A 21,148-nucleotide genomic window follows, 5' to 3' on the forward strand; every position below is an offset into this window, starting at 1 on the left:
GAATTCTGTCAACAGAAAAAATTCTGATGGTGAGTACCCTCTTCACTTTCGATTTGAGACAAGCATCAAACAAAAAAAACTGACGAAAATTCATCCAATAATCTGACGGTGTGTACAAGGCTTTAAGCCCCATACACACTATTAGATTTTCTGTAGATTTTTCTCTTCAGATTTACCAAATATATTTATAATATGAGGTCAAACCTTAAGAGTTTCAATTTTTATGCAGCCAGGCAGGCAGGCCCTTGCACTACATGGTTTTGGTAAATTTGAAGACAAAAATCTGCAGAAAATCTAATAGTGTGTATGGGGTCTTAAGCTGGCCATACACCATTCAATTTTCTCAATCAATTTACTTTAGATTTACCTTCAACTATGTAGTGCAAGGGCCTGCCTGATTGCATACAAATTGAAAGTGTTTAGGTTTGACCTCATATTATATGGTTTTGGTAAATCTAAAGGAAAGTTGCACAAGAAGATTGTATAATGTATGGCCAGCCTTACTGAGCAAGGCAGCGCAAAAAACTGTGGTGTGCAGTAACCCATAGTAACCATTCAGATTTCACCCTTTGTCTGCTGTCAGTGCAATGCAAAATAATTGCCAGGTCAGTTATGTGTTACTTTTTTTTCAAAGCGCTTACTCTACGTGTTATCAAAAAAAAAAAAAAAGGCCAGAGAGGTACATTTTAACAGCATAGTGCAAAGAGCAGTGATGTGCAAAAATCCAAAGCTACTAATCATACATCAGCTGACTCCTTTGAATGATTTAAAAACTGACATGTTGCTGTGGATAAGCAGATAAGTGCATGCTGTTCTCCCTATTGTAAAACATTTTTCAAAAAATCAAAATATTCTTCAGTAATTCAAGTAACATATTAATTCAATGCATAAAGAGAAAATTCTAAAAACTTAAAATCTGAAAGAGCTAAAAAAAAAAAAAAAAAAAAAAGCTTAGTTTACAAGCAAAACACACTGAGCTAAAACTTACTGTGCTCTTACACAGCCATTCTCAATAAGGGTTATGTGAAACCATAGGGTTCCTCTAGAGGTTGTTAGGGGTTCCTTGAGCTGTGGCTGATTGACCTTTCTAGCTGCTGGTGTCTGCAGGGTTACAGTGCCAATGCCACTTGGCAGAGTCACTGGAATGTTGCCAATGGTCTTTTTCGCTGTCTGTAAGAGTAACATGCCTCTCACTGATGACAATTGTAAGGGGGTATTCTTCCCACTGTCCACCAGGGTGGAGGCCATTATTCCTACAGACCACTAATGTAAGGGGGTTCTTCCTACTGGCCACCAATGTAAGGGGCAGTCTTATCACTGACCACCAATGTAAGGAGCATTCTTCATACTGACCACCAATGTAAGCAGCATTCTTTCCACTGACCACCAATGTAAGAAGCATTCCCCCACTGACCACCAATGTAAGAAGCATTCTTCCCACTGACCACCAGTGTAAGGGGATCCTCTTCTTCTACTTCTACTTCTTCTACTTCTTCTACTGACTCTCAATGGAAAGAGTATTGGTCCCTCTGGCTACCGATGTAAGATGCATTCTTCCCACTGACCCCTAATCTAAGGGGCATTCTTTCTATTGACCACCAGAGTAAGGGGACATACTTCTTACTGACTACCAATGTAAGAGACATTCTTCCTACTGGCCAGTGGCCACCAATGTAAGGGGAGTATTGTTTCTACTGACCACCAAAGTAAGGGAGACAGTATTCCCATGGGTGGACATTCTTCCCACTGACCAACAAAGTAGAGGGGATGGCATTCTTCCCACTGACCATTAATGTAAAGGGGAATTCTTCCCCTGATTCTTGATGTAAGGGGGCATTCTTCCACTTGATTCTCAATGTAGGGGACATTCTTCCCACTGACCTACAATGTAAGGGGCATTCTTTCCACTGACCTACAATGTGAGGGGAATTTTTTCCACTGACCCACAATGCAAGGGGCATTCTTCCCAGTGCCCTCCAAAGTTAAGGGCATTCTTCCCACTGTCCAGCAATGTAAGGGGGCATTCTTCCCACTGACCTTCAATGTAAGGGGCATTCTTTCCAGTGCCCACCAATGTTAAGGACATTCTTCTAACTATCCACCAATGTAAGGGGGCATTCTTCCCCCTGATCCTAAAATGTAAGGGGTATTCTTTCCAGTGAGCTACAATGTAAGGGGCATCCTTCCCGGTGCCCACCAATGTAAAGGGCATTATTCAAACTGACCACAAATGTAATGAGCCATTCTTCCCCCTGATCCTCGGTGTAAGGTATCATTCTCCCCACTGTCTACCAATGTAAGTGGGCATTCTCCCCCCTGATCCTCAATGTAAGGGGTATTCCCAGTGACCTACAATGTAAGGAGCATGCTTCTCAGTGCCTACCAATGTAAAAGGCATTCTTCCCACTGATCACAAATGTATGGAGGCATGCTTCCCCCTGATCCACAGTTTAAGGTATCATTCTTCCCAGTGCCCACCAATGTAAAGGACATTCTTCCCCCTGATCCTTAAAGTAAGGTATCATTCTTCCCTGTGCCCACCAATGTAAAGTGCATTCTTCCCAGTGTCCACCAATGTAAAGGGTGTTCTTCCCAGTGCCCACCAATGTAAAGGGCATTCTTCCCAGTGCCAACCAATGCAAAGGGCATTCTTCCCCCTGATCCTCAGTGTAAGGTATCATTCTTCCTAGTTCCCATCAATGTAAAGGGCATTCTTCCCAGTGCCAACCAATGTAAAGGGCATTCTTCCCCCTGATCCTCAGTATAAGGTATCATTAGTCCTAGTGCCCACCAATGTAAAGGGCATTCTTCCCCCGATCCTTGATGTAAGGTATCATTCTTCCCAGGTCCCACTAATATAAAGGACATTCTTCCCAGTGCCCACCAATGTAAAGGGAATTATTCCCAGTGCCCACCAATGTAAAGGGCATTCTTCCCAGTGCCAACCAATGTAAAAGGCATTCTTCCCACTGACAACCAAGGTAAGGGGGATTCTTCCCACTAATCCCCAATGAATTCTTGTTAGTAGGGGTTCCCCGAGACCCGAAGGTAAACAAAGGTAGGGTAAGGCAGTTTTACATTGTATTTGGTATGACCCTTAACTAGCAGCAGAGAAATGATGATGTGACGGGATTTATTTGCAAACATTTCGTTCCTACACAGGAACAAACCCATCCAGTAATAGTGAATAGCGGGACTGATGGGGAGATGATGTGAAGAGAGGAATGGGTGCAGGGATGTGGGAACAAGTGTCTCACCGCTCTGCAGGGTGTTCTCACATTTCCACTCGCCCACTTTCTTGCAGGACTCCCATAGGGACAGGTAGTATTGATTGTCCGCCGTCACCCAGGCTGGGCTCAGAACGGCTCCGATGTCCAGACACAGGGCAAGGAAGATGCACACAAGTCCCACCAGTTTGAGAGGGGTAAGTACCGAGGAGCGCACCTCCTCCATCCCGCTGGTAGAAGAAGCCATGCTCCCCTCCCAGGATCAGCTACTAGACGATGTATGGAAGGTGCTGGAGGGGACACCGAGCCGCCGCCGCCGCCGTCTGCCTCCAACTCCCAGGACACTTGTGTAAGTGTATGACTAGTGCGATATCAGGTGGGGTGTAGGACTCCGCTGCCTGCTGTAGGTCTCCACTGCCTGCTGCACGATGGGGAGAACAAGTGGCTGGAGAGGCTCCTTCCTCTGCTGCTTCTTCTTCTGCTGCACCCTGCTCCAGGACACAAGCCAACTGTTCCCCACTGACCTCCGTCTTTGCATAACTCCCTCCCTCCCTCCTGCCTTCCTCTCCTTTCTTCGCCTTCTTCTCCTCGGCTCTCTCCCTCTCTCCTGCTGGCTGCAAAGGGGGCACCGGCCAAGCTGCTGACGTCACAGACAGGAGGGACAGACAGCCAGGGAGCACGACGACAACGACAATGACATGCATGGACTTGGAGAGACGATGTTCCCGGCTCAAGAATCACATCGGGGGGTGATAGGAACACTCTGGGCTCCTCTTAGCAGCTTGTTTTAGTGATGCCAGTCTCGTCTAGTAATCCGCCGTTCATAGGGGTGTGCAGGAGGAATGTTCACTGAAAAGCTCAACTCCACCAAAGTCTTACCTTGCCTGAAAGTCACACTAAACAAGATCCTCATTCTCCTAAAAATCAACCAGGACTGGACTGGGACAAAAATATGGCCATGGACTTCATCCAGACCAGGCCACTTGAATTGAATAAAATGCTGCCCCCCACCCCTCTCAAAGAAAAAAAAAATCATGCCCACAGAAAGGCCCCCACATCCATTATTGTATATCATGAGAGGATGAGAGAGACAGGTGGGAGTAAGAGAGAGGGGGGTGTGAGGAAAAGGGGGTGAGAGAGAGGGGGTGAGTGTAAGAGAGAGGGGGTGAGAGAGAGGGGGTGAGTGTAAGAGAGAGGAGGAGGCTGAGAGTCAGAAGGGGGGCTGAGAGAGAGGAGGGGGCTGAGAGACAGAGGGGGCTGAGAGATAGAGGGGGAGGGGGCTATGAGAGAGAGGGGGCTGAGAGACAGAGGGGGCTGAGAAACAGAGGGGGGCTGAGAGAGAGGGGGTGCTGAGAAACAGATGGGGGCTGAGAGACAGAGGGGGGACTGAGGGACAGAGAGGGGGGCTGAGAGACGGGGAAGGCTGAGAGACAGAGAGGGGGCTGAGAGACAGAGGGGGCTGAGAGACAGAGAAGGGGGGCCTGAGAGACAGAGGGGCCTGAGAGACACAGGGGGGCTGAGAGACAGAAGGGAAGAGGAGGGCTGAGAAACAGAGAGGGGGGCTGAGAGACATAGGGGGCTGAGAGAATTAGGGGGGTGAGAGACAGAGAGGGGGGCTAAGAGACAGAGGGGAGACTGAGAGACAGGGAGGGCTGAGAGACAGAGTGGAGGAGTGAGAGACAGAGGGGGCTGATAGAGAGGAGGGGGCTGAGAGACAGAGGGGGACTGAGAGACAGAGGAGGGCTGAGAGAGAAGAGGGGGTTGAGAGACAGAGGGGGGCCGAGAGACAGAGGGGGAAGGCTGTGAGACAGAGTGTGGGCTGAGAGACAGAGGGGGCTGAGAGACAGAGGGGGGCTGACAGACAGAGAGGGGGCTGAGAGACAGAGGGGGAAGGCTGAGAGACAGAGAGGGGGGCTGAAAGACAGAGGGGGCTGAGAGACAGAAGGGGGCTGAGAGACAGAGAGGGGGGCTGAGAGACAGAGGGGGAAGGCTGAAAGACAGGGAGGGGGCTGAGAGACAGAGGGGGGCTGAGAGACAGAGGGGGCTAAGAGACAGAGGGGGGCTGAGAGACAGAGAGGGGGCTGAGAGACAGGGGAGAAGGCTGAGAGGCAGAGAGGTGGGACTGAGAGACAGAGAGGGGGGCTGAGAAACAGAGGGGGGCTGAGAGACAGAGGGGGGCTGAGAGCCAGAGAGGGGGGCTGAGAGACAGAGGGGGGCTAAGAGACAGAGAGGGGAAGGGCTGAGAGACAGAGAGGGGGGTTGAGAGACAGAGGGGGCTGAGAGACAGAGAGGGGACTGAGAGACAAAGGGGGAGAGAGACAGAGGGGGGCTAAGAGACAGAGGGGGGCTTAGAGACAGAGATGGGGGCTTAGAGATAGTGGGGGGTGAGGGACAGAGAGGGAAGCTGAGAGCCAGAGAGGGGGGGCTGGAGACTGAGGGTGGGACTGAGAGACAGAGGGGGGGACTGAGAGACAGAGGGGGCTGAGAAACAGAGTGGGGCTGAGAGACAGAGCGCAGGGGGGGTGAGAGCCAGAGGGGGTGGCTGAGAGACAGAGGGGGGTGGCTGAGAGACAGAGGGTGGGAGTGTGAGACAGAGGGGGCTGAGAGACAGAGAGGGGGCTGAGAGACAGAGGGGGGTGAGAGACAGAGGGGGGCTGAGAGACAAAGGGGGGTGAGAGACAGAGAGGGGGTCTGAGAGACAGAGGGGGGCTGACAGACAGAGGGGGGCTGAAAGAGGGGGCTGAGGGACAGAGGGGGCTGAGAGACAGGGGGGCTGAAAGACAGAGGGGGGACTAAGAGAGAGAGTGGGGGGCTGAGAGACAGAGGGGGGGGGCTCACAGACAGAGTGGGGCTGAGAAACAGAGAGGGGGTTGTAAGACAGAGAGGGGGCTTAGAAACAGAGAGGGGGGCTGAGAAACAGAGAGGGGTGGCTGAGAGACAGAGAGGGCTGAGAGATAGAGGGGGCTGAGAAACAGAGGGGGAGGGGGCTGTGAGACAGAGGGGGCTGAGAGACAGAGGGGGGACTGAGAGACGGGGGGCTGATAGACAGAGGGGAGTGAGAGACAGAGGGGGAGCTGAGAGACAGAGAGGGGTTTGAGAGACAGAGAGGGGGTCTGAGAGACAGGGGGGCTGAGAGACAGAGGGGGCTTAGAGAGACGATGGGGCTGAGGGACAGAGGGGGGCTGAGGGACAGAGGGGGGCTGAGAGAGAGGAGGGGCTGAGAAACAGATGGGGGCTGAGAGACAGAGGGTGGCTGAGAGACGGGGAAGGCTGAGAGACAGAGAGGGGGCTGAGAGACAGAGGGGGCTGGGAGACAGAGAAGGGGGGCCTGAGAGACAGAGGGGGCTGAGAGACACAGGGGGGCTGAGAGACAGAAGGGAAGAGGAGGGCTGAGAAACAGAGAGGGGGTCTGAGAGACAGAGGGAGCTGAGAGAATTAGGGAGGTGAGAGACAGAGAGGGGGGCTGAGAGACAGAGGGGGGACTGAAAGACAGGGAAGGCTGAGAGACAGAGTGGAGGAGTGAGAGACAGAGGGGGCTGATAGAGAGGAGGGGCTGAGAGACAGAGGGGGACTGAGAGACAGAGGGGGGCTGAGAGACAGGGGGGCTGAGAGAGAAGAGGGGGTTGAGAGACAGAGGGGGGCCGAGAGACAGAGGGGGAAGGCTGTGAGACAGAGAGTGGGCTGAGAGACAGAGTGGGCTGAGAGACAGAGGGGGCTGAGAGACAGAGGGGAGCTAACAGACAGAGAGGGGGCTGAGAGACAGAGGGGGAAGGCTGAGAGACAGGGAGGGGCCTGAGAGACAGAGGGGGGCTGAGAGACAGAGGGGGCTAAGAGACAGAGGGGGGCTGAGAGACAGAGAGGGGGCTGAGAGACAGGGGAGAAGGCTGAGAGACAGAGAGGTGGGACTGAGAGACAGAGAGGGGGGGCTGAGAAACAGAGGGGGGCTGAGAGACAGAGGGGGCCTAGAGACAGAGAGGGGGGCTGAGAGACAAGGCTGAAAGACAGGGAGGGGCCTAAGAGACAGAGGGGGGCTGAGAGACAGAGGGGGCTAAGAGACAGAGGGGGGCTGAGAGACAGAGAGGGGGCTGAGAGACAGGGGAGAAGGCTGAGAGACAGAGAGGTGGGACTGAGAGACAGAGAGGGGGGGCTGAGAAACAGAGGGGGGCTGAGAGACAGAGGGGGGCTGAGAGACAGAGAGGGGGGGCTGAGAGACAGAGGGGGCTAAGAGACAGAGAGGGGGAGGGCTGAGAGACAGAGAGGGGGGTTGAGAGATAGAGGGGGCTGAGAGACAGAGAGGGGACTGAGAGACAAAGGGGAGACAGACAGAGCGGGGCTAAGAGACAGAGGGGGGCTTATAGACAGAGATGGGGGCTTAGAGATAGTGGGGGGTGGGGGACAGAGAGGGAAGCTGAGAGCCAGAGGGGGGCTGGAGACAGAGGGTGGGACTGAGAGACAGAGGGGGGGACTGAGAGACAGAGGGGGCTGAGAAACATAGTGGGGCTGAGAGACAGAGAGCAGGGGGGTGAGAGCCAGAGGGGGGCTGAGAGACAGAGGGGGAGCTGAGAAACAGGGGGTGCTGGGAGACAGAGAGGGTGGCTGAGAGACAGAGGGGGGTGGCTGAGAGACAGAGAGGGAGTGTGAGACAGAGGGGGCTGAGAGACAGAGAGGGGGCTGAGAGACAGATGGGGGTGAGAGACAGAGGGGGGCTGAGAGACAAAGGGGGGTGAGAGACAGAGAGGGGGTCTGAGAGACAGAGGGGGGTTGACAGACAGAGGGGGCTGACAGAGGGGGCTGAGGGACAGAGGGGGCTGAGAGACAGGGGGGGCTGAAAGACAGAGAGGGGGACTAAGAGAGAGAGTGGGGGCTGAGAGACAGAGGGGGGCTGACAGACAGAGTGGGGCTGAGAGACAGAGAGGGGGGTTGTAAGACAGAGAGGGGGCTGAGAAACAGAGAGGGGGGCTGAGAAAGAGAGAGGGGGGGCTGAGAGACAGAGGGGGCTGAGAGATAGAAGGGGCTGAGAGACAGAGGGGGCTGTGAGACAGAGGGGGCTGAGAGACAGAGGGGGGACTGAGAGACAGGGGGCTGATAGACAGAGGGGAAGGGGGCTGTGAGACAGAGGGGGCTGAGAGACAGAGGGGGGTGAGAGACAGAGGGGGAGCTGAGAGACAGAGAGGGGTTTGAGAGACAGAGAGGGGGTCTGAGAGACAGGGGGTCTGAGAGACAGAGGGGGCTTAGAGAGACGATGGGGCTGAGGGACAGAGGGGGGCTGAGGGACAGAGGGGGCTGAGAGAGAGGAGGGGCTGAGAAACAGATGGGGGCTGAGAGACAGAGGGGGGACTGAGAGACAGAGAGGGGGCTGAGAGACAGGGAAGGCTGAGAGACAGAGAGGGGGCTGAGAGACAGAGGGGGCTGAGAGACAGAGAAGGGGGGCCTGAGAGACAGAGGGTGCTGAGAGATACAGGGGGGCTGAGAGACAGAAGGGAAGAGGAGGGCTGAGAAACAGAGAGGGGGCTGAGAGACAGGGGGGCTGAGAGAATTAGGGGGGTGAGAGACAGAGAGGGGCGCTGAGAGACAGAGGAGGGACTGAGAGACAGGGAGGGCTGAGAGACAGAGTGGAGGAGTGAGAGACAGAGGGGGCTGAGAGACAGAAGGGAAGAGGAGGGCTGAGAAACAGAGAGGGGGGCTGAGAGACAGGGGGCTGAGAAAGAAGAGGGGGCTGAGAGAGAAGAGGGGGTTGAGAGACAGAGGGGGCCAAGAGACAGAGGGGGAAGGCTGTGAGACAGAGAGTGGGCTGAGAGACAGAGGGGGCTGAGAGACAGAGGGGGGCTGACAGACAGAGAGGGGGCTGAGAGACAGAGGGGGAAGGCTGAGAGACAGAGAGGGGGGCTGAGAGACAGAGGGGGCTGAGAGACAGAGGGGGGCTGAGAGACAGAGAGGGGGGCTGAGAGACAGAGAGGGAAGGCTGAAAGACAGGGAGGGGGCTGAGAGACAGAGGGGGCTAAGAAACAGAGGGGGGCTGAGAGACAGAGAGGGGGCTGAGAGACAGGGGAGCAGGCTGAGAGACAGAGAGGTGGGACTCAGAGACAGACAGGGGGGCTGAGAAACAGAGGGGGGCTGAGAGACAGAGGGGGGCTGAGAGACAGAAGGGGGCTAAGAGACAGAAGGGGGCTAAGAGACAGAGAGGGGGAGGGCTGAAAGACAGAGAGGTGGGTTGAGAGACAGAGGGGGCTGAGAGACAGAGAGGGGACTGAGAGACAAAGGGGAGAGAGACAGAGGGGGGCCGAGAGACAGAGGGGGAAGGCTGTGAGACAGAGAGTGGGCTGAGAGACAGAGGGGGCTGAGAGACAGAGGGGGGCTGACAGACAGAGAGGGGGCTGAGAGACAGAGGGGGAAGGCTGAGAGACAGAGAGGGGGGCTGAGAGACAGAGGGGGCTGAGAGACAGAGGGGGCTGAGAGACAGAGGGGGGCTGAGAGACAGAGAGGGGGGCTGAGAGACAGAGAGGGAAGGCTGAAAGACAGGGAGGGGGCTGAGAGACAGAGGGGGCTAAGAAACAGAGGGGGGCTGAGAGACAGAGAGGGGGCTGAGAGACAGGGGAGAAGGCTGAGAGACAGAGAGGTGGGACTCAGAGACAGACAGGGGGGCTGAGAAACAGAGGGGGCTGAGAGACAGAGGGGGGCTGAGAGCCAGAGAGGGGGGCTAAGAGACAGAAGGGGGCTAAGAGACAGAGAGGGGGAGGGCTGAGAGACAGAGAGGTGGGTTGAGAGACAGAGGGGGCTGAGAGACAGAGAGGGGACTGAGAGACAAAGGGGAGAGAGACAGAGGGGGGCTAAGAGACAGAAGGGAAGAGGAGGGCTGAGAAACAGAGAGGGGGTCTGAGAGACAGAGGGGGCTGAGAGAATTAGGGAGGTGAGAGACAGAGAGGGGGGCTGAGAGACAGAGGGGGGACTGAAAGACAGGGAAGGCTGAGAGACAGGGGGGCTGAGAGAGAAGAGGGGGTTGAGAGACAGAGGGGGGCCGAGAGACAGAGGGGGAAGGCTGTGAGACAGAGAGTGGGCTGAGAGACAGAGTGGGCTGAGAGACAGAGGGGGCTGAGAGACAGAGGGGAGCTAACAGACAGAGAGGGGGCTGAGAGACAGAGGGGGAAGGCTGAGAGACAGGGAGGGGCCTGAGAGACAGAGGGGGGCTGAGAGACAGAGGGGGCTAAGAGACAGAGGGGGGCTGAGAGACAGAGAGGGGGCTGAGAGACAGGGGAGAAGGCTGAGAGACAGAGAGGTGGGACTGAGAGACAGAGAGGGGGGGCTGAGAAACAGAGGGGGGCTGAGAGACAGAGGGGGCCTAGAGACAGAGAGGGGGGCTGAGAGACAAGGCTGAAAGACAGGGAGGGGCCTAAGAGACAGAGGGGGGCTGAGAGACAGAGGGGGCTAAGAGACAGAGGGGGGCTGAGAGACAGAGAGGGGGCTGAGAGACAGGGGAGAAGGCTGAGAGACAGAGAGGTGGGACTGAGAGACAGAGAGGGGGGGCTGAGAAACAGAGGGGGGCTGAGAGACAGAGGGGGGCTGAGAGACAGAGAGGGGGGGCTGAGAGACAGAGGGGGCTAAGAGACAGAGAGGGGGAGGGCTGAGAGACAGAGAGGGGGGTTGAGAGATAGAGGGGGCTGAGAGACAGAGAGGGGACTGAGAGACAAAGGGGAGACAGACAGAGCGGGGCTAAGAGACAGAGGGGGGCTTATAGACAGAGATGGGGGCTTAGAGATAGTGGGGGGTGGGGGACAGAGAGGGAAGCTGAGAGCCAGAGGGGGGCTGGAGACAGAGGGTGGGACTGAGAGACAGAGGGGGGGACTGAGAGACAGAGGGGGCTGAGAAACATAGTGGGGCTGAGAGACAGAGAGCAGGGGGGTGAGAGCCAGAGGGGGGCTGAGAGACAGAGGGGGAGCTGAGAAACAGGGGGTGCTGGGAGACAGAGAGGGTGGCTGAGAGACAGAGGGGGGTGGCTGAGAGACAGAGAGGGAGTGTGAGACAGAGGGGGCTGAGAGACAGAGAGGGGGCTGAGAGACAGATGGGGGTGAGAGACAGAGGGGGGCTGAGAGACAAAGGGGGGTGAGAGACAGAGAGGGGGTCTGAGAGACAGAGGGGGGTTGACAGACAGAGGGGGCTGACAGAGGGGGCTGAGGGACAGAGGGGGCTGAGAGACAGGGGGGGCTGAAAGACAGAGAGGGGGACTAAGAGAGAGAGTGGGGGCTGAGAGACAGAGGGGGGCTGACAGACAGAGTGGGGCTGAGAGACAGAGAGGGGGGTTGTAAGACAGAGAGGGGGCTGAGAAACAGAGAGGGGGGCTGAGAAAGAGAGAGGGGGGGCTGAGAGACAGAGGGGGCTGAGAGATAGAAGGGGCTGAGAGACAGAGGGGGCTGTGAGACAGAGGGGGCTGAGAGACAGAGGGGGGACTGAGAGACAGGGGGCTGATAGACAGAGGGGAAGGGGGCTGTGAGACAGAGGGGGCTGAGAGACAGAGGGGGGTGAAAGACAGAGGGGGAGCTGAGAGACAGAGAGGGGTTTGAGAGACAGAGAGGGGGTCTGAGAGACAGGGGGTCTGAGAGACAGAGGGGGCTTAGAGAGACGATGGGGCTGAGGGACAGAGGGGGGCTGAGGGACAGAGGGGGCTGAGAGAGAGGAGGGGCTGAGAAACAGATGGGGGCTGAGAGACAGAGGGGGGACTGAGAGACAGAGAGGGGGCTGAGAGACAGGGAAGGCTGAGAGACAGAGAGGGGGCTGAGAGACAGAGGGGGCTGAGAGACAGAGAAGGGGGGCCTGAGAGACAGAGGGTGCTGAGAGATACAGGGGGGCTGAGAGACAGAAGGGAAGAGGAGGGCTGAGAAACAGAGAGGGGGGCTGAGAGACAGGGGGGCTGAGAGAATTAGGGGGGTGAGAGACAGAGAGGGGCGCTGAGAGACAGAGGAGGGACTGAGAGACAGGGAGGGCTGAGAGACAGAGTGGAGGAGTGAGAGACAGAGGGGGCTGAGAGACAGAAGGGAAGAGGAGGGCTGAGAAACAGAGAGGGGGGCTGAGAGACAGGGGGCTGAGAAAGAAGAGGGGGCTGAGAGAGAAGAGGGGGTTGAGAGACAGAGGGGGCCAAGAGACAGAGGGGGAAGGCTGTGAGACAGAGAGTGGGCTGAGAGACAGAGGGGGCTGAGAGACAGAGGGGGGCTGACAGACAGAGAGGGGGCTGAGAGACAGAGGGGGAAGGCTGAGAGACAGAGAGGGGGGCTGAGAGACAGAGGGGGCTGAGAGACAGAGGGGGGCTGAGAGACAGAGAGGGGGGCTGAGAGACAGAGAGGGAAGGCTGAAAGACAGGGAGGGGGCTGAGAGACAGAGGGGGCTAAGAAACAGAGGGGGGGCTGAGAGACAGAGAGGGGGCTGAGAGACAGGGGAGCAGGCTGAGAGACAGAGAGGTGGGACTCAGAGACAGACAGGGGGGCTGAGAAACAGAGGGGGGCTGAGAGACAGAGGGGGGCTGAGAGACAGAAGGGGGCTAAGAGACAGAAGGGGGCTAAGAGACAGAGAGGGTGAGGGCTGAAAGACAGAGAGGTGGGTTGAGAGACAGAGGGGGCTGAGAGACAGAGAGGGGACTGAGAGACAAAGGGGAGAGAGACAGAGGGGGGCCGAGAGACAGAGGGGGAAGGCTGTGAGACAGAGAGTGGGCTGAGAGACAGAGGGGGCTGAGAGACAGAGGGGGGCTGACAGACAGAGAGGGGGCTGAGAGACAGAGGGGGAAGGCTGAGAGACAGAGAGGGGGGCTGAGAGACAGAGGGGGCTGAGAGACAGAGGGGGCTGAGAGACAGAGGGGGGCTGAGAGACAGAGAGGGGGGCTGAGAGACAGAGAGGGAAGGCTGAAAGACAGGGAGGGGGCTGAGAGACAGAGGGGGCTAAGAAACAGAGGGGGGCTGAGAGACAGAGAGGGGGCTGAGAGACAGGGGAGAAGGCTGAGAGACAGAGAGGTGGGACTCAGAGACAGACAGGGGGGCTGAGAAACAGAGGGGGCTGAGAGACAGAGGGGGGCTGAGAGCCAGAGAGGGGGGCTAAGAGACAGAAGGGGGCTAAGAGACAGAGAGGGGGAGGGCTGAGAGACAGAGAGGTGGGTTGAGAGACAGAGGGGGCTGAGAGACAGAGAGGGGACTGAGAGACAAAGGGGAGAGAGACAGAGGGGGGCTAAGAGACAGAGGGGGGCTTAGAGACAGAGATGGGGCTTAGAGATAGCGGGGGGTGAGGGACAGAGAGGGAAGCTGAGAGCCAGGGGGGGCTGGAGACAGAGGGTGGGACTGAGAGACAGAGGGGGGACTGAGAGACAGAGGGGGCTGAGAAACAGAGTGGGGCTGAGAGACAGAGAGCAGGGGGTGAGAGCCAGAGGGGGGCTGAGAGACAGAGGGGGAGCTGAGAAACAGGGGGTGCTGGGAAACAGAGGGGGTGGCTGAGAGACAGAGGGGGGTGGCTAAGAGACAGAGGGGGGTGGCTGAGAGACAGAGGGTGGGAGTGTGAGACAGAGGGGGCTGAGAGACAGAGAGGGGGCTGAGAGACAGAGGGGGGCTGAGAGACAAAGGGGGGTGAGAGACAGAGAGGGGGTCTGAGAGACAGAGGGGGGCTGAGAGACAGAGGGGGGCTGAGAGACAGAGAGGGGGCTGTAAGACAGAGAGGGGGCTGAGAGACTGAGAGGGGGGATGAGAAACAGAGAGGGGGCTGAGAGACTGAGAGGGGGAATGAGAAACAGAGAGGGGGGCTGAGAGACAGGGGGGGCTGATAGATAGAGGGGGATGAGAGACAGAGGGGGAGGGGGCTGTGAGACAGAGGGGGGACTGAGAGACAGGAGGGCTGAGAGACAGAGGGGAAGGGGGCTGTGAGACAGAGGGGACTGAGAGACAGAGGGGGCTTCGAGACAAAGGTTGGCTTCGAGACAGAGGGGGCACTGAGAGACAGGAGGGGGTGAGAGACAGAGGGGGCCGAGAGACAGAGAGGGGGCTGAAAGACAGAGGGGGAAGGCTGAGAGACAGAGAGGGGAGCTGAGAGACAGAGGTGGTGTAAAAACAGAGGGGGCTGAGAGACAGAGGGGGGCTGAGAGACAGAGAGGGGGGCTGAGAGACAGAGAGGGGGGTGAGAGACAGAGGGGGAGCTGAGAGACAGAGAGGGGTTTGAGAGACAGAGAGGGGGTCTGAGAGACAGGGGGCTGAGAGACAGAGGGGGCTTAGAGAGACGATGGGGCTGAGGGACAGAGGGGGGCTGAGGGACAGAGGGGGGCTGAGAGACAGAGGGGGCTGAGAGACAGAGAGGGGGACTGAGAGAGAGTGGGGGGGCTGAGAGACAGATGGGGCTGAGAGACAGAAAGGGGGGCTGAGAGCCAGAAGGGGCTGTGAGACAGAGAGGGGGGCTGAGGGACAGAGAGGGTGGCTGAGAGACAGAGGGGGGCTGAGAGACAGATGGGGGTTGAGAGACAGAGAGGGGGGCTGAGAGCCAGAGAGGGGGGTGGCTGAGAGACAGAGGGGGGGTTAATCAGTACAGTTGTCATCTGAAAATGCAATACAATAACACTACAACACATCACTTCCAAATTTTTATTCTGTTGTACGAGAATTTTCATAACGTTAGTAACCTATTCAATTTCTACTTGCGACTAACAAGCGAAAAAAGTTGGACGATCCGTCTTCCGATTTTCAGATCGTGTGTATGGGGCGTAAAGCCTAGTACACACAACAAGATTACCAGATAAATGACTGTATGTAGGGGGGCTGAGAGACAGAGAGGGGGCTGAGAGACAGAGGGGGTTGAGAGACAGAGAGGGGGCTGAAAGACAGAAGGGGAAGGCTGAAAGACAGAGAGGGGAGCTGAGAGACAGAGGGGGCTTAGAGACAGAGGGGGCTGAGAGACAGAGGGGGGCTGAGAGACAGAGAGGGGGCTGAGAGACAGAGGGGGAGGCTGAAAGACAAAGAGGGTGGCTGAGAGACAGAGGGGGGCTGAGAGACAGATGGGGGTTGAGAGACAGAGAGGGGGGCTGAGAGACAGAGGGGGGTTAATCAGTACAGTTGTCATCTGAAAATGCAATACAATAACACTACAACACATTACATCACTTCCAAATTTGTATTCTGTTGTACGAGAATTTTCATAACGTTAGTAACCTATTCAATTTCTACTTGCGACTAACAAGCGAAAAAAGTTGGAGGATCCGTCTTCCGATTTTCAGATCGTGTGTATGGGGCATAAAGCCTAGTACACACAACAAGATTACCAGATAAATGACTGTATGTAGGGGGGCTGAGAGACAGAGAGGGGGCTGAGAGGGGGCTGAGAGACAGAGGGGGCTAAGAGACAGAGGGGGGCTGAGAGACAGAGAGGGGGGCTGAGAAACAGAGGGGGGCTGAGAGACAGAGGGGGGCTGAGAGCCAGAGAGGGGGGCTGAGAGCCAGAGAGGGGGGCTAAGAGACAGAGGGGGCTAAGAGACAGAGAGGGGGAGGGCTGAGAGACAGAGGGGGGCTGAGAGACAGAGGGGGCTGAGAGACAGAGAGGGGACTGAGAGACAAAGGGGGAGAGAGACAGAGTGGGGCTAAGAGACAGAGGGGGGCTTAGAGACAGAGAAGGGGGCTTAGGGACAGTGGGGGGTGAGGGACAGAGAGGGAAGCTGAGAGCCAGAAAGGGGGGGCTGGAGACAGAGGGGGGACTGAGAGACAGAGAGCAGGGGGTGAGAGCCAGAGGGGGGCTGAGAAACAGAGTGGGGCTGAGAGACAGAGAGCAGGGGGGGTGAGAGCCAGAGGGGGGCTGAGAGACAGAGGGGGAGCTGAGAAACAGGGGGTGCTGGGAGACAGAGGGGGTTGCTGAGAGACAGAGGGGGGTGGCTAAGAGACAGAGGGTGGGAGTGCGAGACAGAGGGGGCTGAGAGACAGAGAGGGGGCTGAGAGACAGAGGGGGGTGAGAGACAGAGGGGGGCTGAGAGACAGAGGGGGGTGAGGGACAGAAAGAGGGTGTGAGAGACAGAGGGGGGCTGACAGACAGAGGGGGCTGAGAGAGATGATGGGGCTAAGGGACAGAGGGGCTGAGAGACAGGGGGGCTGAAAGACAGAGAGGTGGGCTGTAAGACAGAGAGGAGGCTGAGAAACAGAGAGGGGGGCTGAGAAACAGAGGGGGCACTGAGAGACAGGGGGGCTGAGAGACAGAGAGGGGGGCTGAGAGACAGGGGGGCTTAGAGAGACAATGGGCTGAGGGACAGAGGGGAGCTGAGGGACAGAGGGGGGCTGAGAGACAGAGGGGGCTGAGAGACAGAGAGGGGGACTGAGAGAGAGTGGGAGGGGCTGAGAGACAGATGGGGGGCTGAGAGACAGAGAGGGGGGACTGAGAGACAGATGGGGGTTGAGAGACAGAGAGGGGGGCTGAGAGCCAGAGAGGGGGTGGCTGAGAGACAGAGGGGGGTTAATCAGTACAGTTGTCATCCAAAAATGCAATACAGTAACACTACAACACATTACATCACTTCCAAATTTTTGTTCTGTTGTACGAGAATTTTCATAACTATAGTAACCTATTCAAATCCTACTTGCGACTAACAAGCGAAAAAAGTTGGACGATCCGTCTTCCGATTTTCAGATCATGTGTGTGGGGCATAAAGCCTAGTACACACAACAAGATTACCAGATAAATGACTGTATGTTTTTTTCTTGGAATGCTAGTCTCCATATCGAAAATGAAGAGGTTACTAAATTACAAAAATTTTCATACCACAGAATAAAAATTTGGAAGTGATTTATTGTATTGTATTTGTATTGAATTTTCAGATGAAAACTGTATTGATTAAACGGAAATCATACGATCTTGTATTGTATGAGAAAAAAATGTGTTTATTCCTTCGGATAATTTCAGATGAAAGCTGTGTATTAATGATCAGATTCTAAAGCGGTATTTTTTGTACGGTTTTCTGATCACGTGTACGGGAGTTTACGCATGCACTACTTAACAGCCCTGATATCTATTTTCATGAAATTGTTTCTTAGGCTCCATTTAGACATGCAGCTGGGGGGGGAGGGTGCAAAAATGTGTTTTTGCAGTCTGGCAACTGCCCCTCAAGCTGCATTAGGAGGAGAACAAGGGTTAAATGCCTCAGTTGCGATGCTTTGTACCTGAGGCAACGTTTACATGACATGTAGCGATCCCCAATTATCACTTGTTGCTCTGCCCCTCCAGCACTCACTGAAGCACTGGGCTAAGGAGGTGGTGGGAGCGGCTGGCTCAGAATCTCAGCGGCGTGCTCAGAGGCTAAGCCAGCTGCCAATCAGGCATCTGGGTGGAACCAGACATAGAAGTTGAGATTCCTCCAGATTCTGGACCGGCTGAGTGACATCAGCCAACAGTGGACCTTAGCCTGCTGTCGGCTGAAAATGGGTGACAGGAGTGCAGAATAAAGTGTGCTCCTGTATCCCACAGGAGGAGTAGGACCAAAAGAGCTCCCTTAACCACTAGGCGCCCGCGCTATAGCCGAAAGACGGCTACAGCGCGGACTCCAATTGCCGGGAGGGCGTCCCTGGACGTCCTCCTGTTTACTTCCGCATTGCGCGCTCCCGCGGGCGCGCATCGCGGAAGTTTTGTGCTGGCCGTGTCCCTCGGACACGGCCAGTCACAGATCGCCGTAAACGGCCAATGACAGCGGCCGTTTACAGTGCGATCGCTCTACCAATGAGAGAGGATCTCATATATAAACATATGAGATCATCTCTCATCGCCGGCTCTCCCTCCTCACACAGAGACAGCGTGTGAGGAGGGAGAGCAAACCGCTGCTGCGGTAAGTGTAAAAAAAAAAAAAAATAAAAAATAAAAGTGTCTCCACTGTTATCTGTCCTGCCATCTGCCCCTGCCAACTGTCCTGCCATCTGTCCTGCCATCTGCCCCTGCCATCTGTCCTGCCATCTGCCCCTGCCATCTGTCCTGCCATCTGCCCCTGCCATCTGTCCTGCCATCTGCCCCTGCCATCTGTCCCTGCCATCTGACCCTGCCATCTGTCCCTGCCATCTGACCCTGCCATCTGACCCTGCCATCTGTCCCCAGTGCCATGTATAAATGCCATCTGTCATCAGTGCCACATAGTGCCATTTGTCATCAGTGCCACCTGTCAGTGTCACGTGCCATCTGTCATCAGTGTCACGTGTCATCAGTGCCACGTATCAGTGCCATCTGTCATCAGTGTCATCAGTGCCACGTATTAGTGCCATCTGTCATCAGTGCCATGTATTAGTGCCATCTGTCATCAGTGCCATGTATTAGTGCCATCTTTCATTAGTGCCACATGTCATCAGTGCCACATATTAGTGCCATCTGTCATCAGTGCCATTTGTCATCAGCGCCACATGTCATCAGTGCCACATATTAGTGCCATCTGTCATCAGTGTCATGTGTCATCAGTGCCACGTATTAGTGCCATCTGTCAGTGCCACATATTAGTGCCATCTGTCAGTGCCACGTATTAGTGCCATCTGTCATCAGTGTCACGTATTAGTGCCATCTGTCATCAGTGCCACGTATCAGTGCCATCTGTCATCAGTGCCACATCAGTGCCACGTATCAGTGCCATTTGTCATCAGTGCCACGTCAGTGTCACATGTCATTGTCCTGGTTCTCCAGGGCCTTCAAAAGTGTAATAGGTAGTCAACAAGTCAGATGTGTAATTTATGCTCCTAGAACACGTGATGGCGCTCCCTGCATGTTGGGCCTCTCTATGTGGCCAGGCTGTGAAAAAGTCTCACACATGTGGTATTGTAATACTCAGGAGGAGTAGCAGAATGTATTTTGGGGTGTCATTTGTGGTATACACATGCCATGTGAGAGAAATAACCTATTACAATGACAATTTTGTGGGGAAAAAAAAAAAAAAATCTTCATTTTGCAAAGAATTGTGGGAAAAAATGACAACATCAAAAACCTCACCATGCATCTTACTAAATACCTTATAATGTCTACTTTCAAAAAAGGGGTCATTTGGGGGGTATTTGTACTTTCCTGACTTGTTCGGGTGGCAAGAAATGAGATAGGCCACCAGTCCTTCAGATGTGATCAATTTTTTATGATTTGCACCATAACTTGTAGACTCTCTAACTTTCACAAAGACCAAATAATATCCACTAATTTGGGTTATTTTTACCAAAGATATGTAGCAGTGTAAATTGTGGCCAAAATTTATGAAGAAAAATTACTAATTTGCAAAATTTTATCACAGAAACAAAGAAAAATGCGTTTTTTTTCAAAATTTTCGGTCTTTTTTCATTTATAGCGCAAAAAATAAAAACCCAGAGGTGATCAAATACCACCAAAATAAAGCTCTATTTGTATGAAAAAAAGGACAAAAAATTCATTTGGGTACAGTATTACATGACTGAGTAATTGTCATTCAAAGTGTGAGAGCGCTGAAAGCCAAAAATTGGCCTGGTCACGAGGGGGGTTTAATTGCCCAGTTGTCAAGTGGTTAAATATCAATGGTTAATAAAATAGAAATAAACAAAAAAATCTGCAGGAAAATACAAGTTGAAGGAGTCAATTGGGGCTGCTTAGGGTAAAATAAGGGTTAATAGGGGTGAAAGAGAGACAAATTTTATTTGCATTTTTTACGTGTCAGGTTGCTGTAACTGACAAAATCTGCAGATTGAAGCTCATCCCTTTGTTTGGCAGATGAATGAAACAGAGTAGATACAAAAGTAACAATGTTACTTTGTACCTCTCTATTTCATATGTTAATGGTGTTGGCATCTTGCTCCCATATGGATGAGGACAAGGGCTTCTTTCCCACAACCCTGGCCCAGTGTTTGTGTGGATGTGCAGGTGGGGGGGCTTCATCCGACTGTGGAAGCTCACTTTAATTATAAGGGGGTACACAGATATGTACTTGAATGAATAAGGGTACATATTACTATTATTATTATTATTATTATTATACAGTATTTATATAGCGCCAACAGTTTACGTAGCGCTTTACAGCTTGAGGGTAGACAGTACAAATACAATACAATTTGATACAGTAGGAATCAGAGGGCCCTGCTCCTTAGAGCTTACAATCTAAGAGGGAAGGTCAAGAGATACAAGAGGTAATAACTGTGGGTGATGTGCTGATTGAGAAGATAAATGTACAGTTGTTAGGTGGGGGCCAGATAGGCTTCTCTGAAGAGATGAGTTTTCAGGGATCGTCTGAAAGTGGATAAAGTAGGAGAAAATCGGACGGATTGGGGTAGAGCATTCCAGAGGATGGGGGAGGCTCTGGAGAAGTCCTGAAGGCGAGCATGGGATGAGGTGACAAGGGAGTTTGAGAGCAGGAGGTCTTGGGAGGAGCGAAGACATGTGCAGGTTGTTTCGTTCCGAATTCAAATATGGAAGAATTTTCATTTTTCGTATGTGAATTTACGAATAACACTAGTACCGAATTTAAATGAATCCAAAACAAAAAAAAATTCGGACGAAATTTGAATTCAAATTGTTTTAGAATTGTTTTTGAATACTTTTCGAATTCGTATAGTTTTCAAATACGAATACGAAAAGTTTGCAAATTGGAATAGTTTTCAACTTCTAATAGTTTTCGAATTTCCAAAGAGAACGAAAAAGAATAGAAAATAAAGGAATAGAATAGAAAAAAAATAGAATAGAAAAGAATATAGCAAAAAAAAAAAAAAAGAATAGAATAGAATAGAAACAAATAGACTAGAATAGAATAGAATAACATAAAATTTATATAACCATCTTCTGAAATTCAAATTTCAAATAGAATACATTTGAATTTGAATACATAAGAAAAGAATAGAATAGAAAAGTATATAATAAAAAAAAAGAATAGAATCGACTATAATAGTATAGAAAAGAAAAGAAAAAAACAATAGAATAGACTAGAAAGAATATAACCATTTCCCAAAATTCGA

At 53.7% G+C, this 21,148-nt stretch overlaps 1 protein-coding gene across 1 annotated transcript in view; it reads right to left on the reverse strand.

Moving 5' to 3' along the window:
- TMEM47 (transmembrane protein 47) overlaps positions 1-4,034 on the reverse strand; it is a 187,773-nt gene extending 183,739 nt beyond the window's left edge. Inside the window, exon 1 of the mRNA XM_073614842.1 lies at positions 3,258-4,034. Coding sequence (XP_073470943.1) covers positions 3,258-3,474 — 217 coding nt within the window. The 5' untranslated portion in view covers positions 3,475-4,034. The remainder of the gene's footprint in view (positions 1-3,257) is intronic.
- Between the last annotated feature and the right edge of the window lie 17,114 nt (positions 4,035-21,148).

Source organism: Aquarana catesbeiana, linkage group LG02 (genome assembly GCF_042186555.1).
Source record: "Aquarana catesbeiana isolate 2022-GZ linkage group LG02, ASM4218655v1, whole genome shotgun sequence".
NCBI lineage: Eukaryota > Metazoa > Chordata > Amphibia > Anura > Ranidae > Aquarana > Aquarana catesbeiana.